Source organism: Solanum stenotomum, chromosome 10 (assembly GCF_019186545.1).
Source record: "Solanum stenotomum isolate F172 chromosome 10, ASM1918654v1, whole genome shotgun sequence".
Taxonomy (NCBI): Eukaryota; Viridiplantae; Streptophyta; class Magnoliopsida; order Solanales; family Solanaceae; genus Solanum; species Solanum stenotomum.
In genome coordinates this window covers 48070604-48090795 of record NC_064291.1, presented here as the reverse complement: position 1 = coordinate 48090795, position 20192 = coordinate 48070604, and the positions used below count along the sequence as shown (strand labels likewise).

The 20192-nt window shown below is 37.6% G+C and overlaps 1 protein-coding gene across 1 annotated transcript; it reads right to left on the bottom strand.

The window, feature by feature from the left end:
* Window positions 1-626: 626 nt before the first annotated feature.
* Window positions 627-19639, bottom strand: LOC125841233 (AP-4 complex subunit epsilon). The gene is made up of 11 exons (XM_049520315.1): window positions 18814-19639; window positions 17805-17990; window positions 13873-14088; window positions 13662-13772; window positions 12007-12204; window positions 11793-11924; window positions 7498-7554; window positions 7222-7338; window positions 5659-5736; window positions 3342-3485; window positions 627-2415 (listed from the first exon to the last, which is right to left on the bottom strand). The coding sequence occupies exons 1-11, from the start codon at window positions 19378-19380 to the stop codon at window positions 1315-1317; spliced, it is 2907 nt and encodes a 968-aa protein (XP_049376272.1). The 5' UTR covers window positions 19381-19639; the 3' UTR covers window positions 627-1314.
* Between the last annotated feature and the right edge of the window lie 553 nt (window positions 19640-20192).

Sequence of the window (20192 nt, the reverse complement as noted above, 5' to 3'; positions counted from 1 at the left end):
ATGAAACATCTCCAAGCAAGCAAGCTGAGGGACCAAAACTTTCATGTTCTACTAACTTTGCACAAAATTACCAGTTAGTGTAAAATCTTACTTCTTGTTTCTAAAAAACATATGGCTCCTTTTGATTTTCCAACTTTAATAGCAAAGGGGCTTTCCTTCCATTCTAGTAGACATAATCCATACCAATAGTCGTAGTATTACTCGTTATTTCTTATCCCTCGATTTCTATTATTTTTTATAGCTTCTTGTACTTAAATTATCATATTTACTCTTGTTGTGGTTCTTGTTCAGAATGCATCATCGTCCTTTCTGTAGTATTTTGTCATGATTTCTATATTTCCTTTTCAAGCCAAGAGTATATAAAAAAAACAACCTCTACCTGGAGGTAGAAGTAAGGTCTACGTACATCTATCCTCCCAAACTTCACTTTGTAAAATTACACTAGGTATGTTGTAATAGTAAAGGTTTATAGTTTCACTTACTGGAATATTGCAGATCAATTAGGCTATATGATCTTAGCTTGCGGCATCTCTAACTATTCGGTTAGCGTCTTTCACTTAATGAATCACGCCTTTTCTACTTGCAAACGACTAACAAACACAAAAAACAGGACTTGATGCATTCACTACTAGAAGTAGAACCAATAAGATTCTTATTCTTCTCATAAGTCAATACATATAAATGCAGACAAGTGAAGAGCTTTAGATTAAAACATACAGAGCTCATTCATGAAACTACAAGACTTGTATAGTCATATGCAGATTATTTAAAGACAACAAAGCTTCTGCAAAACTAGCTGCCTTGTCATGGTATCCAGATTCCACTGATATTAGCCAGTATCAATTTAACCAGAAAAATGATTATTACTTACATTAACATAAGGGTACAATACCTCTCCAAATGGTACAATTTGCCTCCAAAAAAACATATGAATGGTCTCGATAAAGATAAGACAGAAGGGAAAATTCACATAAAACACAACTCTGACAACTTGAAAAGCATGGCAAATCCATTGTCATGACTGCGCCAAACTTGACAAGCTTTTGCTCTGGAAACCTCAAGGTGAAAAGCTAACGTGGCCTCACCTGTTCCTACTGGTCGAAACCATTTGTACTTAAAACTTTCCCACCTGCAACTGCAATAAAATATACCACAGGCTCATACAACTATTAGTTCCTTGCAAATTGTACTTTCAATTGTAAGCTTGGCCATCAAACGTACTTGTAGCTTTCCAGCAACACAAATCTATATCAATCATCATAGACTCTCCAAAAGGGCCTCAATAGACTTCAAAATACAGCCATGTCATGTACTTTACCCAAGCAAATCCTTGAATAAGTTGGGATTCTGACTTGTTGGGTTCACACCCATTTGTCTCACAAGTGCGTCTTTTTCCAAAGCCTCTTTAGTATTTGGTCCCTTACTTAATTGTGCTGACAGAGTAACTGCACCTCCTGTCCCATGGCCATTCTTGTCAGGTGCATGACAAATTCCAGGGATAAGATTTGCATCACCACTACCAGTTGAAAGGAGATCTGCCGTTCCCATATTCTGCCCACTTAAGGAAGTGTCACCATAAAGAGACATAAAATCAGGTGCGTTAGTAGCACTACTGGAACCTAGAGCTGCAGTTCCTTCATTTAAATCAAGCAACCCTTCTAATTGCTTGAAAGGATCCACAAAACTTGCATTACTAATACTAGTCGGTTCACCCATGTCGAGCAAGTCTGGAGGTGGTTGGGGACTTGCTTTTACAGCACCTCCATCAGAAGGTCCACTCTTTTCTGCATGAGACTTGTCTACAGTATGGCTGTTTGGCCTTGATGCCTTGTGGCCAGCAGCAGGTCTTTTTTCAGTTTTTGATACACCACCAAAGAGGGATGCAGCAAGTTTTTGCTTTTCCGGATTAATTTCCTCCTGCTGCCTTCTTGAGTCGTAAGATACATCACGTGTTTTTGAGCTTAAGTTGCTTGGTACATCACGCTGGGTCGCTCCATTCTGAGTCTTATAGGTATCAGAGTCTGAAGTAGATGGTGAGGAAGAGGAATAAGTTTGCTTACCCCACTTCTTTTGAACACCATCAAGTCGTAGCTTGATTTCAGACGAGCCTGTACCAGACACGGAAAATTTTGGTGCAACAGCTTCATGAAACTCTCTGTGATAAGTTGGTTCTGGTACAGGAACAAGTTCGGTTGAGGATACTGGTGAGACTGGGGGTCTTGATGGTACAGAAGGTTTTGGAAGCTCATAGGCTTCAAATCTAAGAGAATGTCCCGATGATCCATGTTGTTGTTCAACTCTAAAACTGCTGATACTTAAAGCTCCTGATCGCTCACTCTCAGGAATATAGGGTTGAGCCCCTTTATTCATTGACTCTTCAACATAACCATTGAGAAACGATAGTTCTCTATCAACCTGCAGAAAAATTTCAAAATAGTTGCCCTCAAGTTTTAACAAAACAAAAATTGAAAAACAAAAAAACGAGCCTTGTGAGTTGTGACACTGTAAACTTAAATCATATCTTTCGAGTAACAAAAGCAAGTGGAAACATCAAATCTTAACCTCTTTCACTCTCATCCACAGAGAATAAGTTGGTAATATGAAACCCACAACACGGAAATAACAGCACCCTAACATTTTTCAGTTTCATCCCGGAGAAAGTTAAGTATTTGTAGCTTGAGAAAAGAGGGTAGAGCCTGTTTGGATGGGCTTATTTTAAGTGCTTTTGAGCCAAAATAGCTTTTAAACACTTTTGTAGTGTTTGGGTAAAATAAAAAAGTGTTTTTAAGCACTTATTTTTAAGACAAAAATAAGCTAAAAGACGGTTAGAATTCCTAACTTACGGATAAGCCTATCCAAACAGGCTCTAAGGGATAAATTTGAAGCACCAACATGAAGAATGCCATCTCCAGGAATCCGAAAAATAAGCATGCCAACTTTTAAGTTCCAGGCAGATCAGTGATATAAAGCCTGCTATGAAAAGATAGATCCATGGTTTGTGGCTCATTTAAGGTAGAAGACCCACATTTTACCCCAGAAATTGTACTCTGGCAGGTTGAGAACATATTCCAAAAATAGTTAAATAAGTTCCTTCACTTTTACTATTTTTTATTTTTTATATTTTGCAGGGATGGGGGGATAATGCCAAACAGGCTGATACAAGAATAACGAAACCAGGTATATTAAACAAAGCTATCTGCTATTGATGAAGAATTCATAACAGAATTGATCAGTAAAAGCATGAATTTCTGACAACTCCATCAATATGTCTAAGCCTGTTAATAACTTGAGAAATAACCTTCATCATGAAACATTCAATAAATTCCGAAAACAGTCCTTACCACGACGTCTTCACAGCTAGCATCCATTGGAATAATATTTTCAACAGCACGAGCATCTAAGCCAATAACCGATTGAAGTTCATATGCTCGTTGTTGTAGATCTGTTGAGTTTGATGCTAACAGCTCTTCAATGAATGATTGACACTGCATTGAGCCAATACTTCAGCACTCTGGAATTTATATTGGGGTTTGAAAGAAAATCTAGCATTGAACAAGAAACTCCAATACATTGTATTTTTTCCCTTATCCTGTTTTTAGACATACAACAACAACAACAACATACCCAGTGAAATCCCACAAAGTGGGTCTGGATAGGGGAGAGTGTACACAGACCTTACGTCTACCTCTTGGAGGTAGATAAGTTGTTTTCGAAAGACCTTCGGCTCAAGTGAAGCAAATCAAAGCAATAATGGAAAGGAGAAACGACAATGAAGAAAAACATGACAACAAATAGGAAAGCAGTATGAACATATATGCAAGGAACCGTAACATCAACAATAAGGTGCGATCACCTAAACATAGCAAACAACAAATTCTAACAGATATAAAAAGCCAAAGACTACATGAATAAGCTAATACTAAGACGACGCTCGGCTACCTACTAAACTTCTACCCTTACCCGCAACCTCCACACCCTCCTATCTAAGCCCATATCCTCGGTAAGCTGAAGATGCGTCATATCCTGTCTAATCGCCTCTCCCGAATACTTCTTTGGCCTACCTCTGCCTTTCCTCATCCCCACTAGAAAAGCCCATTATCCCCTAGTGTTGAAGGTTACAGTTGTTCCCAAGGTTGACCCCAAACGGATCCTTAATCCATCCTTTCTCGTTAAATCTGATTCTTTCTACTTGCACATCTGTTGCATATAACCGAGAGAGAGGGTTGAAGGTATGTTTTCCCTTCCCTAACTTCATGAAATTTCCAGAGACATTCCCTATATAGATAATCTCACAAGATCTTTTCTGATGAAACCTAAAATTCGCCTTCATTATTTTTTTAAAGCTAATATAGAACCAGGTTAGTGGCTTTTTTGTTGTTGTTGATAAAGTTGGTGGCTCATTTTATTAATAACAGAAAAAACTCAAAAAGAAGGTACAAGTAAAGGGAGTTTGGTCTTGGTGTCTTACATTACTAATCCTTCTATTTACTGTATGATGTCAAGGCTTTTCCACCATCACATCCTCTCTCACAGTAAATGAGATGGGAAAAATGAACAAAGAACTTGTCTTTCGAACTTATAAAATTGGCAATCAAATAATTCTTTTTTTCCCTTCCCCTGTCCATCGATTTACCGACTTCAGTGGAGTGATATTTCAGACATTTACTCTCCTTGTTAGATAGTATGTAGATTTTCTTCAATTCTTTTTTTTTTATGACCATGGTGTCCAGGCCAGCTTTCGCACACCTCAACTAATTTTTCCCCAGACTGTCAGTTACCCACTATGGGACCCCAACTTACCTGGATTTCCAGTTTAAGACCTACTAAAGGAGGAAAAGCTCCCTACCAAAAAAAACTCAGGGCTTAACCCTGAGTCCTTTGGTCAAGGGTGGAGGCATCCTATCTTATCCCATCATAACCATTGGTGGTAGCAGTTTCATTTTAAATAAGAAAGCAATCAATCAATATGCCTCAATTCCAGAAGTAGTTGAGATTGGCTGTATGAATCCTCTGTCCATCCCACTCTAATGGGGCAAATTCCATTCCAATACTAAAATGATCTTTTATGGAACATACATATTAAGGCAATGTGATTCTTTTATTCCTTGGGAGAAAAGACAAAGATACACGGTTCATTCTCATTTTCTTGCCCACATGAAACTCATTTAATTAAGATATAACTTTGAAGTATTAAGCTCCTCATCAGCAATAGAACATTTTACAAATGATTCTACCAGAAAGAAGAAATAACTAAAGAGTCTGCTTTATGATTCTAAGAATTTATATTTAATGATAATCTGAACTTCCTAAAGCCCATTAAACTAAATTAAATAAGATGGTTATCCTCCCCAACTTGTTTGGGACTGAGGCGTAATTCTTGTTGGTGGTGATTATTCTGCATTTGTAAAAATGGGTATGTTTTTTCTCCCTTGCTAAGAACTTTCTCTTCTTTGACAGGAAACATGGGAGTTTATTCAAAATGGAACCAACAGGTGAAGATAACATCACATGCCAAAAGGTACGATCTGGGGAGTCAGCAAAACAAACAAAAACCTATCAGCCTAACTGTTGGGATAGACACTAGTATCTCTAAATCAATCTTATCTAAAGGGAAAAAAAAAGACCAACTGACCTGGTTTGAAAGGTAAATTTACTTACCTCAGGCAACATGTCCACTTTCCTCCCAGCTGCTATTTCAAATGAATATACTTTCATAAGTGCTGATACTGCATAAGCCTACAACAAAGGAACAGACAATCCATAAGGAGTTCAAATTTTAAGAGCTCATCAGTGAAGGTTTTGTATAGACTTTTAACACTCTTCATAAAGATTACAAACAACCTGTTAAATAGTTTGACTGTAACAAATAGGTTTTCCTAAATGAGGAAGAACCTGATGCATAAAATGCTACTTGCCAAGAATAATTTCATTTGTTAACCAAAAATATAAGTTGGAGAAGTTTATCAAAACTCTATTTGTCTTCACACATATTCTCCTGTATTTGAGCAAATTTAAGAATTTCCTAGTTCCATAAAGGTAAAGATTAAACTTCTTAACACCAACTTTACACATGCTTTGTCTGCTACAAGTCGTTTCTTCACAATGGCCCCCAAGGCTTTAGTCTAGTGGTTAAAGTGCAATGGGTTTGGTGCAGGTCATAGGTTCGAACCTTCCTGCCGACAAAAGTTTGTTATTTAAGTGGAGACGGGTAGAAGGGTGGGTCCATTAACCCGAGTATCAAACCATGCGCCACAGTTTCTCAGGAATTTTTTGGTTATACCAAAAAATTATATACCTTTAACAATAGGACCAGGATATAGCTCAAAGGATTTCTTGTTTGCTTACCATCTTTACCCAACAAAATAACCTAATCTCTTGCAGTTGAAGAAATGAATAGTTGTCAGCATTTCTGCTTCAAAGAAATATAGAATGCTGCTGAAACAAGGAAAAATAGAGAAGAAAGTCTGATCCACCTTCAGAGAAAAAATTGCTTGTACTGTTATACAATTTCCTTTTGCTTGTCTCAACAAGTGAACAAAGAACACATAGTAATGGACAAAAAAATCATATGCAATAAATTACTCATATCTTAACCTGCTGTTATGGAACCAACTTTCAGCATTAACAAGTACCTACAAGGCTCTTTTGGAAAGTCTATTAACCATCATGCTAGTTCCAATAATGGATAAATATGGTATTTACCGTAATGAGATCAAAAATCAATTACAAAGAGCATATTCGTACTATCCTGTTAAACAGTCGAGTTGCCACCACCTGAGTACCTTCTAATGCCAAAGATACAAGACAGCAGGAGGTCTTCAGATACCATTATGAAAGAAAATAACTTCTAGAACACGCAACTTTTAGAACACACACTATTGTGAAAAAGATCAATTCCAGATATCTAAACACATAATTCTAGGACCTGATGTCCTGGACAATCATACCAAAACATGGGGGCTATCCTCCCATGTTGCTCAGATCACATCCTCTCAAGTAGGGGTGTCTAATTAATTAGGAGCAAAAGGCAAAGAGGGTTCACAGCTCGGAAAACCAGAAAGTTAAGGAAGCTTTTCGAAACAGAATACATTTCATTTGGTGAGTTTTCAACACAATTGTCTACTAGATTTTTAAGATCAAGTGGATCATAATACAGAAATAGGTCATACTAGAAGCAGGCACCTCGCAGCTGATATAAAGCAGTAATTGAACCTCACATACCTTGACCATGTCATCAGTTGAATGTGCCTCAGCAATATCACTTATTTTCCCTGTGATATAGGAGGCAGAATACTTCCCATCAGCAGTACCATACTCCCCCAAGACCCAGCAAATAACCTGCAATTCACAAAATTGTGAATTAAGCACCAGATGAGGTGAACTGAGAATGTTATTTACACATGACATGAGTTCTGATCAGAACATGATTTAGTTACTGCAAGTAGGAAGAGAAAGATGGAGGGAAGAGAAGAGAGAGAGACAACTGGTTTTGGAAACCTGGAGAAATGCAGAGGGAAGTTTTGGCTCTCCCATGATACGCAAATAAGACTCCACCTGCAACCAGTCAAAGAGTTATCTGTTAGAAGTGCAAAAACAGGATATACGAAAACAATATCTGCTGCGCAATTATTTACAACACGAGCAAGATAAAGAGAAACAAAAGCTTATCCAGAATCTGCAACAAGAATATCTCAAATTTTCATCTTGCCAAGACGGAGAAACAAGGAAGTAAACACACAATTTAAGTTACTCACAAATCAAAATAACAGAACAACCATTATCTTATTCTCAGGCTACCAGAATGGGAATAGATTAACAAAGTGACCAATGACTCCTTATAAAACCATAAAAAAGTTCCTTTAAAACAATCTTAGAACTAATTTACCTGAGCCCCTCAACTACCAAAAGCCTTTTGGTAAAGAATAAACTATAGCCTAGAATACTACTTAAATGAAAATGCAAAGACAAGCCGCCAGTTTCTAGCATAATAGCTATCTAAGCATATATTCTCCCTTTTTTGTTTTCCTTTTTTATTTTGATAAGTTAATACTAATAGGAACGTTTCCTTTTTATCAGTTCATTTACTTAGTTTTGAGAAGATTCTATGAAAGTTATGCCAGCTCTTAGCCTTCTAAGAGTTTCCATCTGAGAGAAATAAAATATATTCAAGACATTAAACAGGCTCAGGACAGTAATGTTTTAACAGATGGAGCAAGGTAATCATTAATACATGGGGAAAATGCATATACAAGAAGTATTCCAAAAGGTAGGCACAGGACAGTAATGTTTATCACAATGATCAGTATCCATAAAGCCAAAAAAGCAATGCAGCATCAAATAGGGGGATATTCTAGTCCTTTGGGATAACAGAATATGGAAATGCAATGACTCACTCCCAGGAAGCATCTCAATCACTTGTTTCTTTGAGAACCTACAAGAAGAATTCAGTTGGCCATATACAGTACAGGTGTGTCTGGGCCTCATTCAAATACAGAAAGGAGTGAGTTCTGACAGGAATTGGGATCAGTCAGAGGAATGGGGATGATTGGAGGAGACTTCAATGTCTGTAGATTTGAAAATGAGAGGACCAACTGCACAAACAGATCCATAGCTATGAGGGAATTTTCTGATACTATAATGGACCTGCAGCTCATAGACTTACCTCTTCAAGGTGCTCTTTTCACCTGGGCAAGGGGGGAAGACAACTCTCAAGCTTCCAGGATCGACAGATTTATCATTTCAGCTTAATGCAATGAAAGCTTTTAAGCTGTCAAGCAAACAGCTCTCTCTAGAGCACTCACTGTCTCTGATCACAAGCCTATCCTTTTAGAGAGTGGTGAATGGGACACAAATCCTTCTTACTTTGAATTTGAAATATGTGGCTGAAGCATGAAGGTTTCCTATACATGAAAAAGAATTTGTGGCAGAACTATGTGAGCAATGGCAACCCAAATTTTGTTCTGGTTCAAAAACTAAGAAACCTCAAGGACATTAGCAACTGGATTACTGAAGTCTTTGGGAAGTTGGATGTAAAGAGAAACAAGGCCTTGGAGGAGCTTTCCACGAAAGATCAGGCTGCTGAAAACAGACCCTTATACCAACCTGAGAAGCAGAAGGCTGTCAGCTTGAAATAGAACTTACGGAGCTGGCCAAAGCTGAAGAAATATCTTATAGGCAAAAATCAGTTTATGGCTGAAAGAAGGGGACAGGAACACAAGATATTACCAATATATTGCTAGCTCACATGAGAGGAATAACAACATTGACAAAGTCAGACTGAACACTGGCCTAACAGAGGATAAGGCGGTGATCAAAGAAGAGATTCTGAATTTTTATCAGAACCTTTATACTGAGAATGAGGCATGGAGACCCAATGCTAGCTTTGATGATGTTGCCTGAATATCAAGAGAAGAGAGTGAGCTACTAGAGAAAGTTTCTGAGGAAGATGAGGTACGTGTTGTGATTCAGTCATGTGCACCAGACAAAGCACCTACCCCAAATGAATTTACTATAGTTTTCTATCAAAAGTCATGTGACTTTATTAAGCCAGAGGTAATGAAGTATCATCAATCATTTTCACCCGCAATGTTATATGGTCAAATCTTGCAATGCCTCTTTCATTGCTCCAATTCTCAAAGAAAGGAGGTAGTTGAGATTAGAGATTTTAGACCTATAAGTTTGATTAGTAGTGTGTATAAGATCCTAGCCAAGCTACTAGAAGAAAGGTTGATACTGGTAATGGGGTAACTAGTCTCCAATCATCAAAATGCCTCCATCAAGCATAGGCAAATCATTATTGACCTCCTCTCCTTCCAGTCAAGTGGCTTTCAGCTCCTTCAACTGATGCAACATTAATTGTCAATGAGGTCCTAGATTGGAGGTACAAAAGTGGTGACCCTTGTATCATGTGCAAACTGGATACAGAGAAGGCTTTTGATCAGCTCAATTGGACTTATTTATTATCTACCCTAAGGAAGATGGGGTTTGGGTAGATAGATAAAATGCGTCGAGTTCTGTAGCACAACAGTGAAATACTCAGTAATTGTTCATAGAGGTCCTGTGACATTCTTCTCCCCACATAAGGGATCAAACAGCATGATCCACTTTGACCATTCCTATTTATTCTAGCCATGGAAGGTCTCAGTAATAAGCTTGAAAAGGCTAGACAAATGGACTGGATTCAGGGTTTCAGGGTTGGTTCTAATGCTGGGACCACAGTCAATGTCTCCCACCTGGACTCCCACTTGTTGTATGCTGATGATACCTTAATTTTCTGTGAGGCAGACAAGTCACAAGTGTTCTTTTTGAACCTGACCCTGCAACTTTTTGAGGCTCTATCAAGGCTACATGTCAACAAGCTGAAAAGTATCATTTATCCAGTAAACAGTGTGCCTAAATGCTGGAACCACAGTCAATGTCTCCCACCTGGACTCCCACTTGTACACTGATGATACCTTAATTTTCTGTGAGGCAGACAGATCACAAGTGTTCTATTTGAACCTGACCATGCTACTTTTCGAGGCTCTATCAAGGCTACATGTCAACAAGCAGAAAAGTATAATTTATCCAGTAAACAATGCGCCTAACTTAGAAGAGGTATCTGGTATTTTGGGATGCTCCATTAGGCTCTCTCCCTACAACCTATTTAGGTCTTGCACTTGAGGGCAAATTCAAGAACTGTGAGATGTGGAATGGAGTCATAGAGAACTGTGAGATTTAGGTCTTGGCACATGCAATATCTGTCTATGTGGAGGGGTAGGCTAACCCTCATTGACAGTGTTCTTGATAGCATGTCCACCTATTTCATGCCTCTATTTCCCATTCCAAAGCAGGTGGATGATGAGCTGGACAAAATCAGAAGGAATCTCTTATGGGAAGGAAAAAACAGCTCTCACAAGTTTCATTTAGTCAAATGGGATAAAGTTATTCAGCCTAAATCTAGGCGTGGTCTGGGCATCAGAGATTTGGGCATGCATAACAAGTGTATACTAATGAAATGGTTATGGAGGTATGCTGCTACTGACTCAACCCTCTGGAAAGAGGTCATCAAGGTCAAGCATGGAGTGTTGGATAACTGGTGCTCCAAAATTGTTAATGCACCCTATGGGGTAGGACCATGGGAATACATCAGCAAGCTGGGACAGGAATTCTCTCAGAATATTCACTTTAAAGCTGGTAATTGGTGCACATATTATATTTTGGAAAAACAAATGGTTGAACAATTTATCACTCATGGTGGAGTTCCCCACAATTTTCCAGATTGCTCATGCCAAAGACGCCTACATAACGACAACAGAAGAGGCAACAGTTGGGACACTCACCTCAGAAGAGCTATACAAGATTGGGAACTGGGAAGTCTACTGGACCTACTAACTAGGATTGAGGAATATACCATTGTGGAGAATCCACCTGACATTCTGATGGGGGGAACAGAAACGACTTCACAGTTAAAAAGTGTTACAAGCAGTTTAGTTTGCAGAATCAAGATTCTGATATCTGATCATGGAAGTTGATCTGGAAGACCAAGTTCCCAACCAAGGTTATCTGCTTCAATTTTCGAAGGGAGCTTGCCTAACACTGCATAACTTAATAGAAGAGGCTTTCAATTGGTCAACAGATGTTACATGTGTAAGGAAAGCTCAGAAAATATTAATCATTTGTTTTTGCATTGCCTAGTAGCCACTGATCTTTGGAACATGTTTTTGACTCCTTGGCTAAATTGGATGCTTTTTGTTAATGAAACACATTACTTCATCAATAAAAAAAGAACCAAAAATGTTGAAAAGACATACAGCTGATGATCTCAGCTGGCTATCTGCAGTGTCATCTTCTTCTCCAAATCCCTCAGCAATCAGCCGCATCAAGTTGTGGGCAACCTTTAAATTCACTAGATCTCCTGCGTGCTCAAACACTTTATTCATGGTCTGTAAGCACATCAAAACACTGTAGTTGGTACAACAATACAGAAAATGTTAAGGGAAAATTAATTTGCAAAACTAAATTGACCTGGATAAACCATTGATTGCTCGGTGCAAACTGCTCAGCAAGTTCGACACATCTGGATGCTATCTCGGTTTTAGAATGGTTATCATTTATACTCATCATGTAATCAATCATACGGTCAACAATAACTTCTACATTCGATGGCTTTGTCATTTTATACAGCAGCTCAAAAGTCTTCCGCTTCAGTGTGTCATCTGGGTCCTGTATTAAAATGGTCAGCATCAGAAACAGAAACATCAAAGAAAGCATCTCCATCTTCCAAAGCGTATTGATTAATAGCTACCTCTGTACAATAAAAGGGAGGAAATTTTTCCTTTTGGGGAAATGAATAAATCGAGCCAAAATTCATTTTCTTCTCAGTGTTATAGATGAATACAGTACTACCCAAATATACCATAAAACAAACTAGGTAGCTAACTAGCCATAATGTAAAGAAATAACCGGAATTGTGGAAGACAAAAGCTACTTAGAAGTTGGTTAAAAGAAAAGCCCATAAGCCCTTGGTTCTATGTTGTCTCAAAATGTGGACTTTAAAGATGTGCAATATACCCGTGCAGTGATAACTAAGATGAATAATTATCTTATTCAAAATCCAAAGTTCCAGCAGTTGTCGCTAAGAGTTTCTTAATCTGGCTTTGCAAGGGGGGAAAAAAGAAATTGCTTTCAAAGTTTATTTAAAGGTGCCAAGGCTTGCGAAAGAAAATGTTCAATTTCACCGAAAAAAGGTTCTAATAAAATATGGGCAGACTCTGTGCTGCAGGTGTTAAACAGACGGTCCAAATTTTAGACCCTAAGAAGAAAATTTGGCTTCCACCGTATAGGGAAAGAAGCAACATACCAATCAAAAAGAAAAAAAGCAAAGAAGCAAAGTATACATGATTTCATTTCTCTGTCTTTTGCATTAACCTTCGGAAGTAAACCCATATTAGTACTCAACGCAATTGAGCACTCTATAAAGATGATCAAAAGTACTCCAGATTTTTGGTCAATTTAAGGTAAGAGAAGAAATCAGGGGGTGCCAAGAGGCTCCATTCTATTGAGACATCGTAACGTAGGTCTATTGCTTCTTTTGGTGGAATCACCTTGGTCTTCTTTTTTCTTTTTTTTCATGACAAGGGAAACCCACGCCCTTTGGGTGCGCAAAGGGTAAAACCCCACTCCTATGCAATAGCGCAAACCACATAGAGAGGTAACCCGCACTAGGCAAGCCCTGTGTGACGAACTCGACCCAAAAGGCAAACCCTTTGCTTTCGCTGGCAAGGGGTTTCGAACGTGACACCTCCAACATGGAAGTCCCAAGCCCAAACCACTGAGCTACCCCGAAGGGTCCTTGGTCTTCTTTGAATTAACGCATGTCAAAAAAGGAAAAAATGAAGTGAAAGAGACTAATTATTGCTCTTACCCGCATTTGTTGATAGAAAAGCACCGAAATGATATAACTTATAGTATGGTTGACATGATACAGTCCAAAAGAAAGAGAAAAAAAAAAAAGAAGGCATGCAATCGCAAATAAAGGTGTTGCAATGCTGAAATCGAATATCTGAACGTTCTAGCAATATATTGCAGGCATAAACAGGAAGAACAAGCTAAAATTGTCGTGGATCCATAAATTGAAATATCCTTTGTTTAGAAAGGACCCAAGAAATAACGTTTCTTACCTCTAAACAATCAATCACGGCCAGTTGGTGCTGCTCAGCAATTTCTGAACTTATCTTTATTAATCTACCAAGCGCATCAATCCCCAAGTACTTTAGATTATGGCTATCATTCTGTGCACCAGGTAATTTTGAACAAATTAGCTTCTAAGTTCTAACAACGAGGCACTCTCACTGCAACAGAAAGGTACACAGCAGGATGAAGAAGACGAACCTTCAAAAATTTGGCAACTGCTTCTGCCGCAGTTTCTAAAACCTTGGGGTTAGGATGTATTGAGGAAACACAGCATATGCACTCATATAGAATAGCGTTTCCTATATTACTTGATGAATCACTCTTTCTCATAATGTCACCAACAATTGTATACATTTGTTCACTGGCTTTTTTGTCACCGCTTCCGAGTAATGCCAGAATTTTCAATAATTTGATCTGCATGTAAAACAACAAAAAATGAGCTTACAAGTAGGGACCCATTTCTTGTCAAAAAATGTAGAACAGAAATAGCCAATGGAACAGTTCAAATCTCTACAAACAGATAATAAAGAGGATTAATGGATAAACACTGATCAAATATGATGGTTACATTCCCCATCAGATTGCTTGCACTACTTTATTCAGTGAGCTACTGGTTTTTCATATACAAGTTATATATTGTATTAAGCCAACAAGTTGACAACTTTTCATGTGAATATCGCTGCCTTTTACTTTTCCTCCCAATTGTTCTTAGTATCAGACTAGTATTACTTTTGATGAAGGAAATCAGCAGCATATTTTTTCCCTCTCAATCCATGCACAAATGAAGAAACTACTAACATTAGGTTTGGCACAAAAAAGGTAAAGGAAAGAAAGAGTGATCGGTTCCTTCTAGTTCCAGAGGGGAAAGACACTGTGAAAGCTGACCTATACGGTCCTAACCCTCCTAGTTTATCTTTCTCAAAAACTCGTAAACCTCCCCTTTTCTATTTCCTCAATGTCAACATTTCTACCTCCATCCAAAAAAAAAAAGCATAGTGTAATTGCATCTTATAATGACATACAACAACAACAACATACCCCGTGTAATCCCAGAAGTGAGATCTAGAGAGAGTAGAGTGTACACAGACCTTACCCCTACTTTGGGAGGTAGATAGGAGGTTTCTGATAGAGCCTCGGCTCAAGGCAAAGCAAATCAAAGCAGCACAAAAAATGAAAGAACTGAGGCGAGGGATCATAGCAAAATACTACAGAAAGCATGACAAAATACTCGAAGAAAAAAAAGAAAGAACAGTAACTACAAAAAAAATGTGATAGTCGAAGTACAAGCAACATTAGATAGTAATAAAAACCAATGGACCAGAAACTATACGAGCCGAGAAATACTAGGATTACTAGTATGGAAGGATAAGCGAGTCAACGCTCTACTGCCCACTAACCTTGTACCATAATCCATGCCCTCCACAACCTCCTAACTAAGGTCATGTTCTCGGTAAGCTACAGCTGCGTCATTTCTTGTCTAATCACTATCCTCAATATCTTCCGCCTATCTCTACCTCGCCTGAAACCATCCATAGTCAACTTCTCACACCTCTGCAATAAGGCATCATGCATCTCCTCTTCACATGCTCGCACCATCTTAGTCTCCCTTCCTGCATCTTATCCTACATCGAGGCCACTCCTACCTTATCCTGCATATCTTTACTTTTAATCTCATCTCTCCTAGTGTGCCCACACATCAACCTTAGCGTCCTCATTTCCACAACTTCCATAACACGAGAGTTTTTGACTGGCTAACACTCCGCCTCATACAACAAAGTTGATCCAGCGACCACTTTGTAGAACTTGCCTTTTTTAAGGGTTTTTGTTTAAAACGGGTAAATGTAGAACTTGCCTTTAAGTTATTTTGACCCTAAAGTCAATGTATTGCCAGCAAATGGACATGAGTTTACTTGTTGACTTGCAGAAGTGATTAGTTCTTCATCACCTTTATATAGGTGAATTAATTCAAAAAGCAATAGAAAACGACATACCACACTAATAATAAAAAGTAATAGAAAGCCAAGAAAAGACAATCACAAATAATAAAAACAAAGAGATTAAGATTCACAAGGGACAAACTATACCACAAATTGATCTTAGGTAACTCAACAAAATTGAAAATACAACAACGACGACATACCCCGTGTAATCCCATAGGTGGATGATAAATTTTAGGGATAATTTCAGCAACCTCCCTTCTGGTTTACCTTTGTACAATAACCTCCCTTGTGGTTTAGAATACTAAACACACCTCTCTCCATCTGACTTTTAAGCAATAATAGTTGGTCCATATGAAAAGATAGTATAATATTCCAAAACAAACCTTCCTAGACTTATTTATAAGATGTTAAGTTTTATACTGCAAACTCCCTTCGAAAACTCTTTACGCTACATATTGTGTATACATATTGGCAATCTCATTAAAAGAAGAAGAATTATGAGACTTTTTTGGGAGCCTAATGTATATAAGAAACATCGGACTTTCAATACAATTGTGATTTTCTCTTTATGCTTAAGTTTCATAACAATTAAAAGAATTTGTAATGGTTTCTTCCGGTGTTTCCTTACAGACTTGGGCCTCATTTGTTTGAACCAAAATGGTTCAAATCTTAGGCCATTAAGTTCATTTGTTTAAATTAAAATTTAAGCATTTCTTCATCTGGATAAGTCTAAATCATTAAGATCTTGAACAATCACTAACCACCACCACTCTATCTACAATCACTAGTCACCCCCACTAATCACCTCTATTGTCACAGTCACACCACCATTGTCGCCAACCACCGGCTACCACCACTAACCACCGTTATCAACCGCTATTGTCAGTCGATACCACACCAACCAACTTTATCATCATAATTATATTAATTGCCACCACCATTGCCATCACATCCCTACTACCAATCACCTCCACCATCACAACTAGCACCGCTACCAACTACCACCCACACATCGTCCACAATCACCATCAACTACCAACATCAACCATCTTCACCATCACAACCACTACTAACCGCCATCATCAGGTCAATCACTACAACATCAACCACCTCCACTATCACAATTATCACCACCACTACTACAAATCATCTCAAACATCACTAATGTTACTTTTTTCAAATCAAGTAATGATTATATTTTTATTACATTTTTTTATGACAAGGGAAACCCACAATCGCTACCCTTTGGAGGAGCACAGGGTAAAACCCCCGCTTCTGTGCAATAACTCGCAAACCACACATGATTTTTATTACATTTATATTTTTTATAATATTTAATTATTGATTTATTTTTTTGATGACAAGGGAAACCCGCAGCCACTACCCTTTGGATGCGCACAGGGTAAAACCCCGCTCCTATGCAATAGCTTGCAAACCACATAGGAGAGGTAACCCACACTAGGCAAGCCCGGTGCGATGAGCTCGACCCAGGAGGCAAACCCCTTGCTTTCGTTGGCAAGAGGTTTCGAACTTGAGACCTCCAACATGGAAGTCCCAAGCCCAAACCACTGGGCCACCCCGAAGGGTATTAATTACTGATTTATTTGAAATGTATATTTTCTATATTTACAAATAAATTATGCACTTTCAGTTATTAAAAAAAAACCATCTTAATCATTCAGTGTTCGACAACAACTTAATCATTCAGAGTATGATGTCTTAATCTTAATGAAAACAAATGAGGTCTTAATTATAGATAGATAAGGCATAATGGAAAAAAAAAAGATCCATACAGGTGATTAGTTGATAGCTACTCAATAGGTTTAATATTTAACTTAATTTTTCACTTTTATTTTATTTAGTATGATGATGATAAGAAATAAGCTTAAATGATAGTGAGGATTCATATAGCATACCCAATTGGTTTGGATCTAAGGTGTAGACACATAGTTATTGTAAGACTTGTTATTGGAATGAAAGAATTTGAACCTCAACAGCGCAGACAAATCAGAGGCCCAACCCTCAGAAAGTAAGATGGTAGCATGAACTTGAATGGCCACTCCATAATTTGAGAGAAACTTTGCATCAAGACAAAACACGTAAAAATACAACCTTTCCAGCTTTAAACTTTCACAAAGAAAATTCGTGTACATATCAGCAAGAGATCAAACTGGAATTTTGATTGCATACCTGAATGAATGGAGCAGGCATCTGATGATAATCATAACTCTTGGGCAATCTCCGCTCCGCTACTTGTTTTAGAATGCTTACAAAGCTGACCACCAAATCCTTATAAGAATTAACATCCTCTGAGATAAGATCATAAAGAGGGCATAGCGTAGAGCCCATAACACCAGGATCATTGTCACATAGCCTCTGCAAACAAAAATAATTGTTAAATAACAAATAGGATCAGTTACGCCATAAAAGGGATCTATTTTCTCTTCAAATGCATCTAAACAATATTTGCATGCCATTCAATGTGCACATGCTTCAGTTCATTATCTACTTCATCACTTATATCCTTATCACTGGCAAATTCCACATTCTTCTCATAATTTTATCCAGCACCTCAGTTCTTTCTTTTTTGATACAACACCATACTAAGGTCATTAATATCCTCTGGAGCTTTGTAAAATCATTAAAAACATCAATAGATCCTATTCTCTCTCCACTGTGCAGCTTAAAAAGGAAGTGTTAGAAAATCAAGCGATTTCTGCCTATCTGCCAATGCCTTGGTCGGCAAAGTTACCCGGTACTTGTACTAATAGTAAGGTGTATGCAAGTTGGCCGGGGCATTATCGTTATGAAAAGAACATAAAGTGTTAGTAGAAAAAAAACTTACAGCATTTGGATCATGTCCTATTGCATCCTCCTATGTCCCAATCTTGAACTCAAACACTAGTAATTTTTCATAACTTTTTTCCAGTAGGATAAATTTAGAGAAGGGAAAACACATGCTAAACTAATAAGTTCAAGTGCATCTTTTTTCTCTATGTACTCTTATCCAACTATTGCTTGGACATGTATTCTTTTAAAACATTCTAACTCGCTTAAAATAATAGTACAGGAATTTCTGTATAACTTATGCTGGATTGCACCAAATTACCTCAATAATACATGTATTCCACAATGCATTCTGGACAACCAGTTCAACTATTACTATAAAACACAAAAAAAAATCTGCAAAAGAATGAACCTTTCTGAAATTGGAGACAAGATGGCTAACAGAAGATGGTGATTTCTGATGAAACCGGTGAAGTGCCATAACAGCCTTTTTCCTAACAGCTTCTTTTGAATGCCCCAATAAATCCACCACCTGAGGCAACACAGCTGGAATAGTCTCCTCATTAATCAACTTACAAACAGCATTCAATGCAGCACAAACTACCAAATAATTATCCGATTTCAAGTCTTTCTGAATAGTATTCACAATCAAGATAATCAAATCATGATCTTCATTCAAAAAAAGTGTCACAGCTAAATACCCAGTACGCTTAAGATGTAAATTATCATCATGCGTCATTTTCACAGCATGTATATACCCAAATGACGCATCATGTCCTAACATTTCAACATACACTAATCTCATTATATATTCTTTCATCTTCCTTTTAGGTATATCAGGCTCAATGATTCGTTTCTTGAGAATTTCGATCTCGTTAATCACGATTCGATCTTCTTCAGCTTTAGATCGGGCTTCTCCAATTGATTTAATTAGGTCAAGAAACTCTTTAGACTGTCCAAATCCTCCTTGGGAGCCCATTGCGAGCTCCCTACCAATTGTCTTCAACTGCTCCAGCTTGGATTTTCGGATCAAAAACCTGGATCGATGATGAATCAAACGACGTCGTTTGAGGGGTTTAGGGTTTGAATTTTGAGTGGATCTATTGGTAGAGTAGAAGGGAAACAGAGAGAGTAAGTAGTAGGTGAAAGGATATTGATACACGGGGAGCTTGAATCGTAAGGAATATGCAGAAGACGGAAAAGACAGTGTTGGGGACCCGGCAGCAGAAGAAGAAGACGACGATGATGAGAAGGTAGAAGGAAAAAAAAGATACTACTAGTAGATGTGTTTGATTGAATTAGCTGGCACGTGGTAAGCATGCTGTTTTTTTTTTTTGTTTCTTTTTGAGTATGTTATGGTTAGGTGTGGACATTTGATATTTGGTTCAAAATTTGATAATTCGGTATATATGGAACATTTTAAATTTTAGCTCAGTAATCGATAAATTAAAGTTCGATTGATATGGTATTCGATAATATTGTATTGAAGTTGAAGTTGATTGTGTTATAAAGTTAATACAGCTATTATAATTATTTTTGTTTTCAATATGAAGATATAATATAATAGAAGATCAATAAATAAAGAGAACATAAAAAAATATTGACACAACTAAAAGACATATGTGTTAAGGAATTAGAAATCAATGTACCCAAATAATATGGACAACCAAGGTAAATTGTTAGTGAAATATTTGTGTCTAATCTCTTGAGATTCTAATATTTTGTAATCAAATGCAATGTCATGTAGTAGTAAATAGTAACTAAAGAATATCATACATTGTAATATTGTCA

What these genes read in the sequence shown, in the direction of transcription:
- LOC125841233 (XM_049520315.1), bottom strand. Translation starts at nt 19,380, where the DNA reads ATGGGCTCCCAAGGAGGATTTGGACAGTCTAAAGAGTTTCTTGACCTA. An exon ending in CAGTTGCCAAATTTTTGAAG is followed by an intron (nt 13,773 to 13,872) that starts GTTCGTCTTCTT and finishes CCTGGTGCACAG; the next exon opens with AATGATAGCCATAATCTAAA. An exon ending in TTCCCTCTGCATTTCTCCAG is followed by an intron (nt 7,339 to 7,497) that starts GTTTCCAAAACC and finishes TGTGAATTGCAG; the next exon opens with GTTATTTGCTGGGTCTTGGG.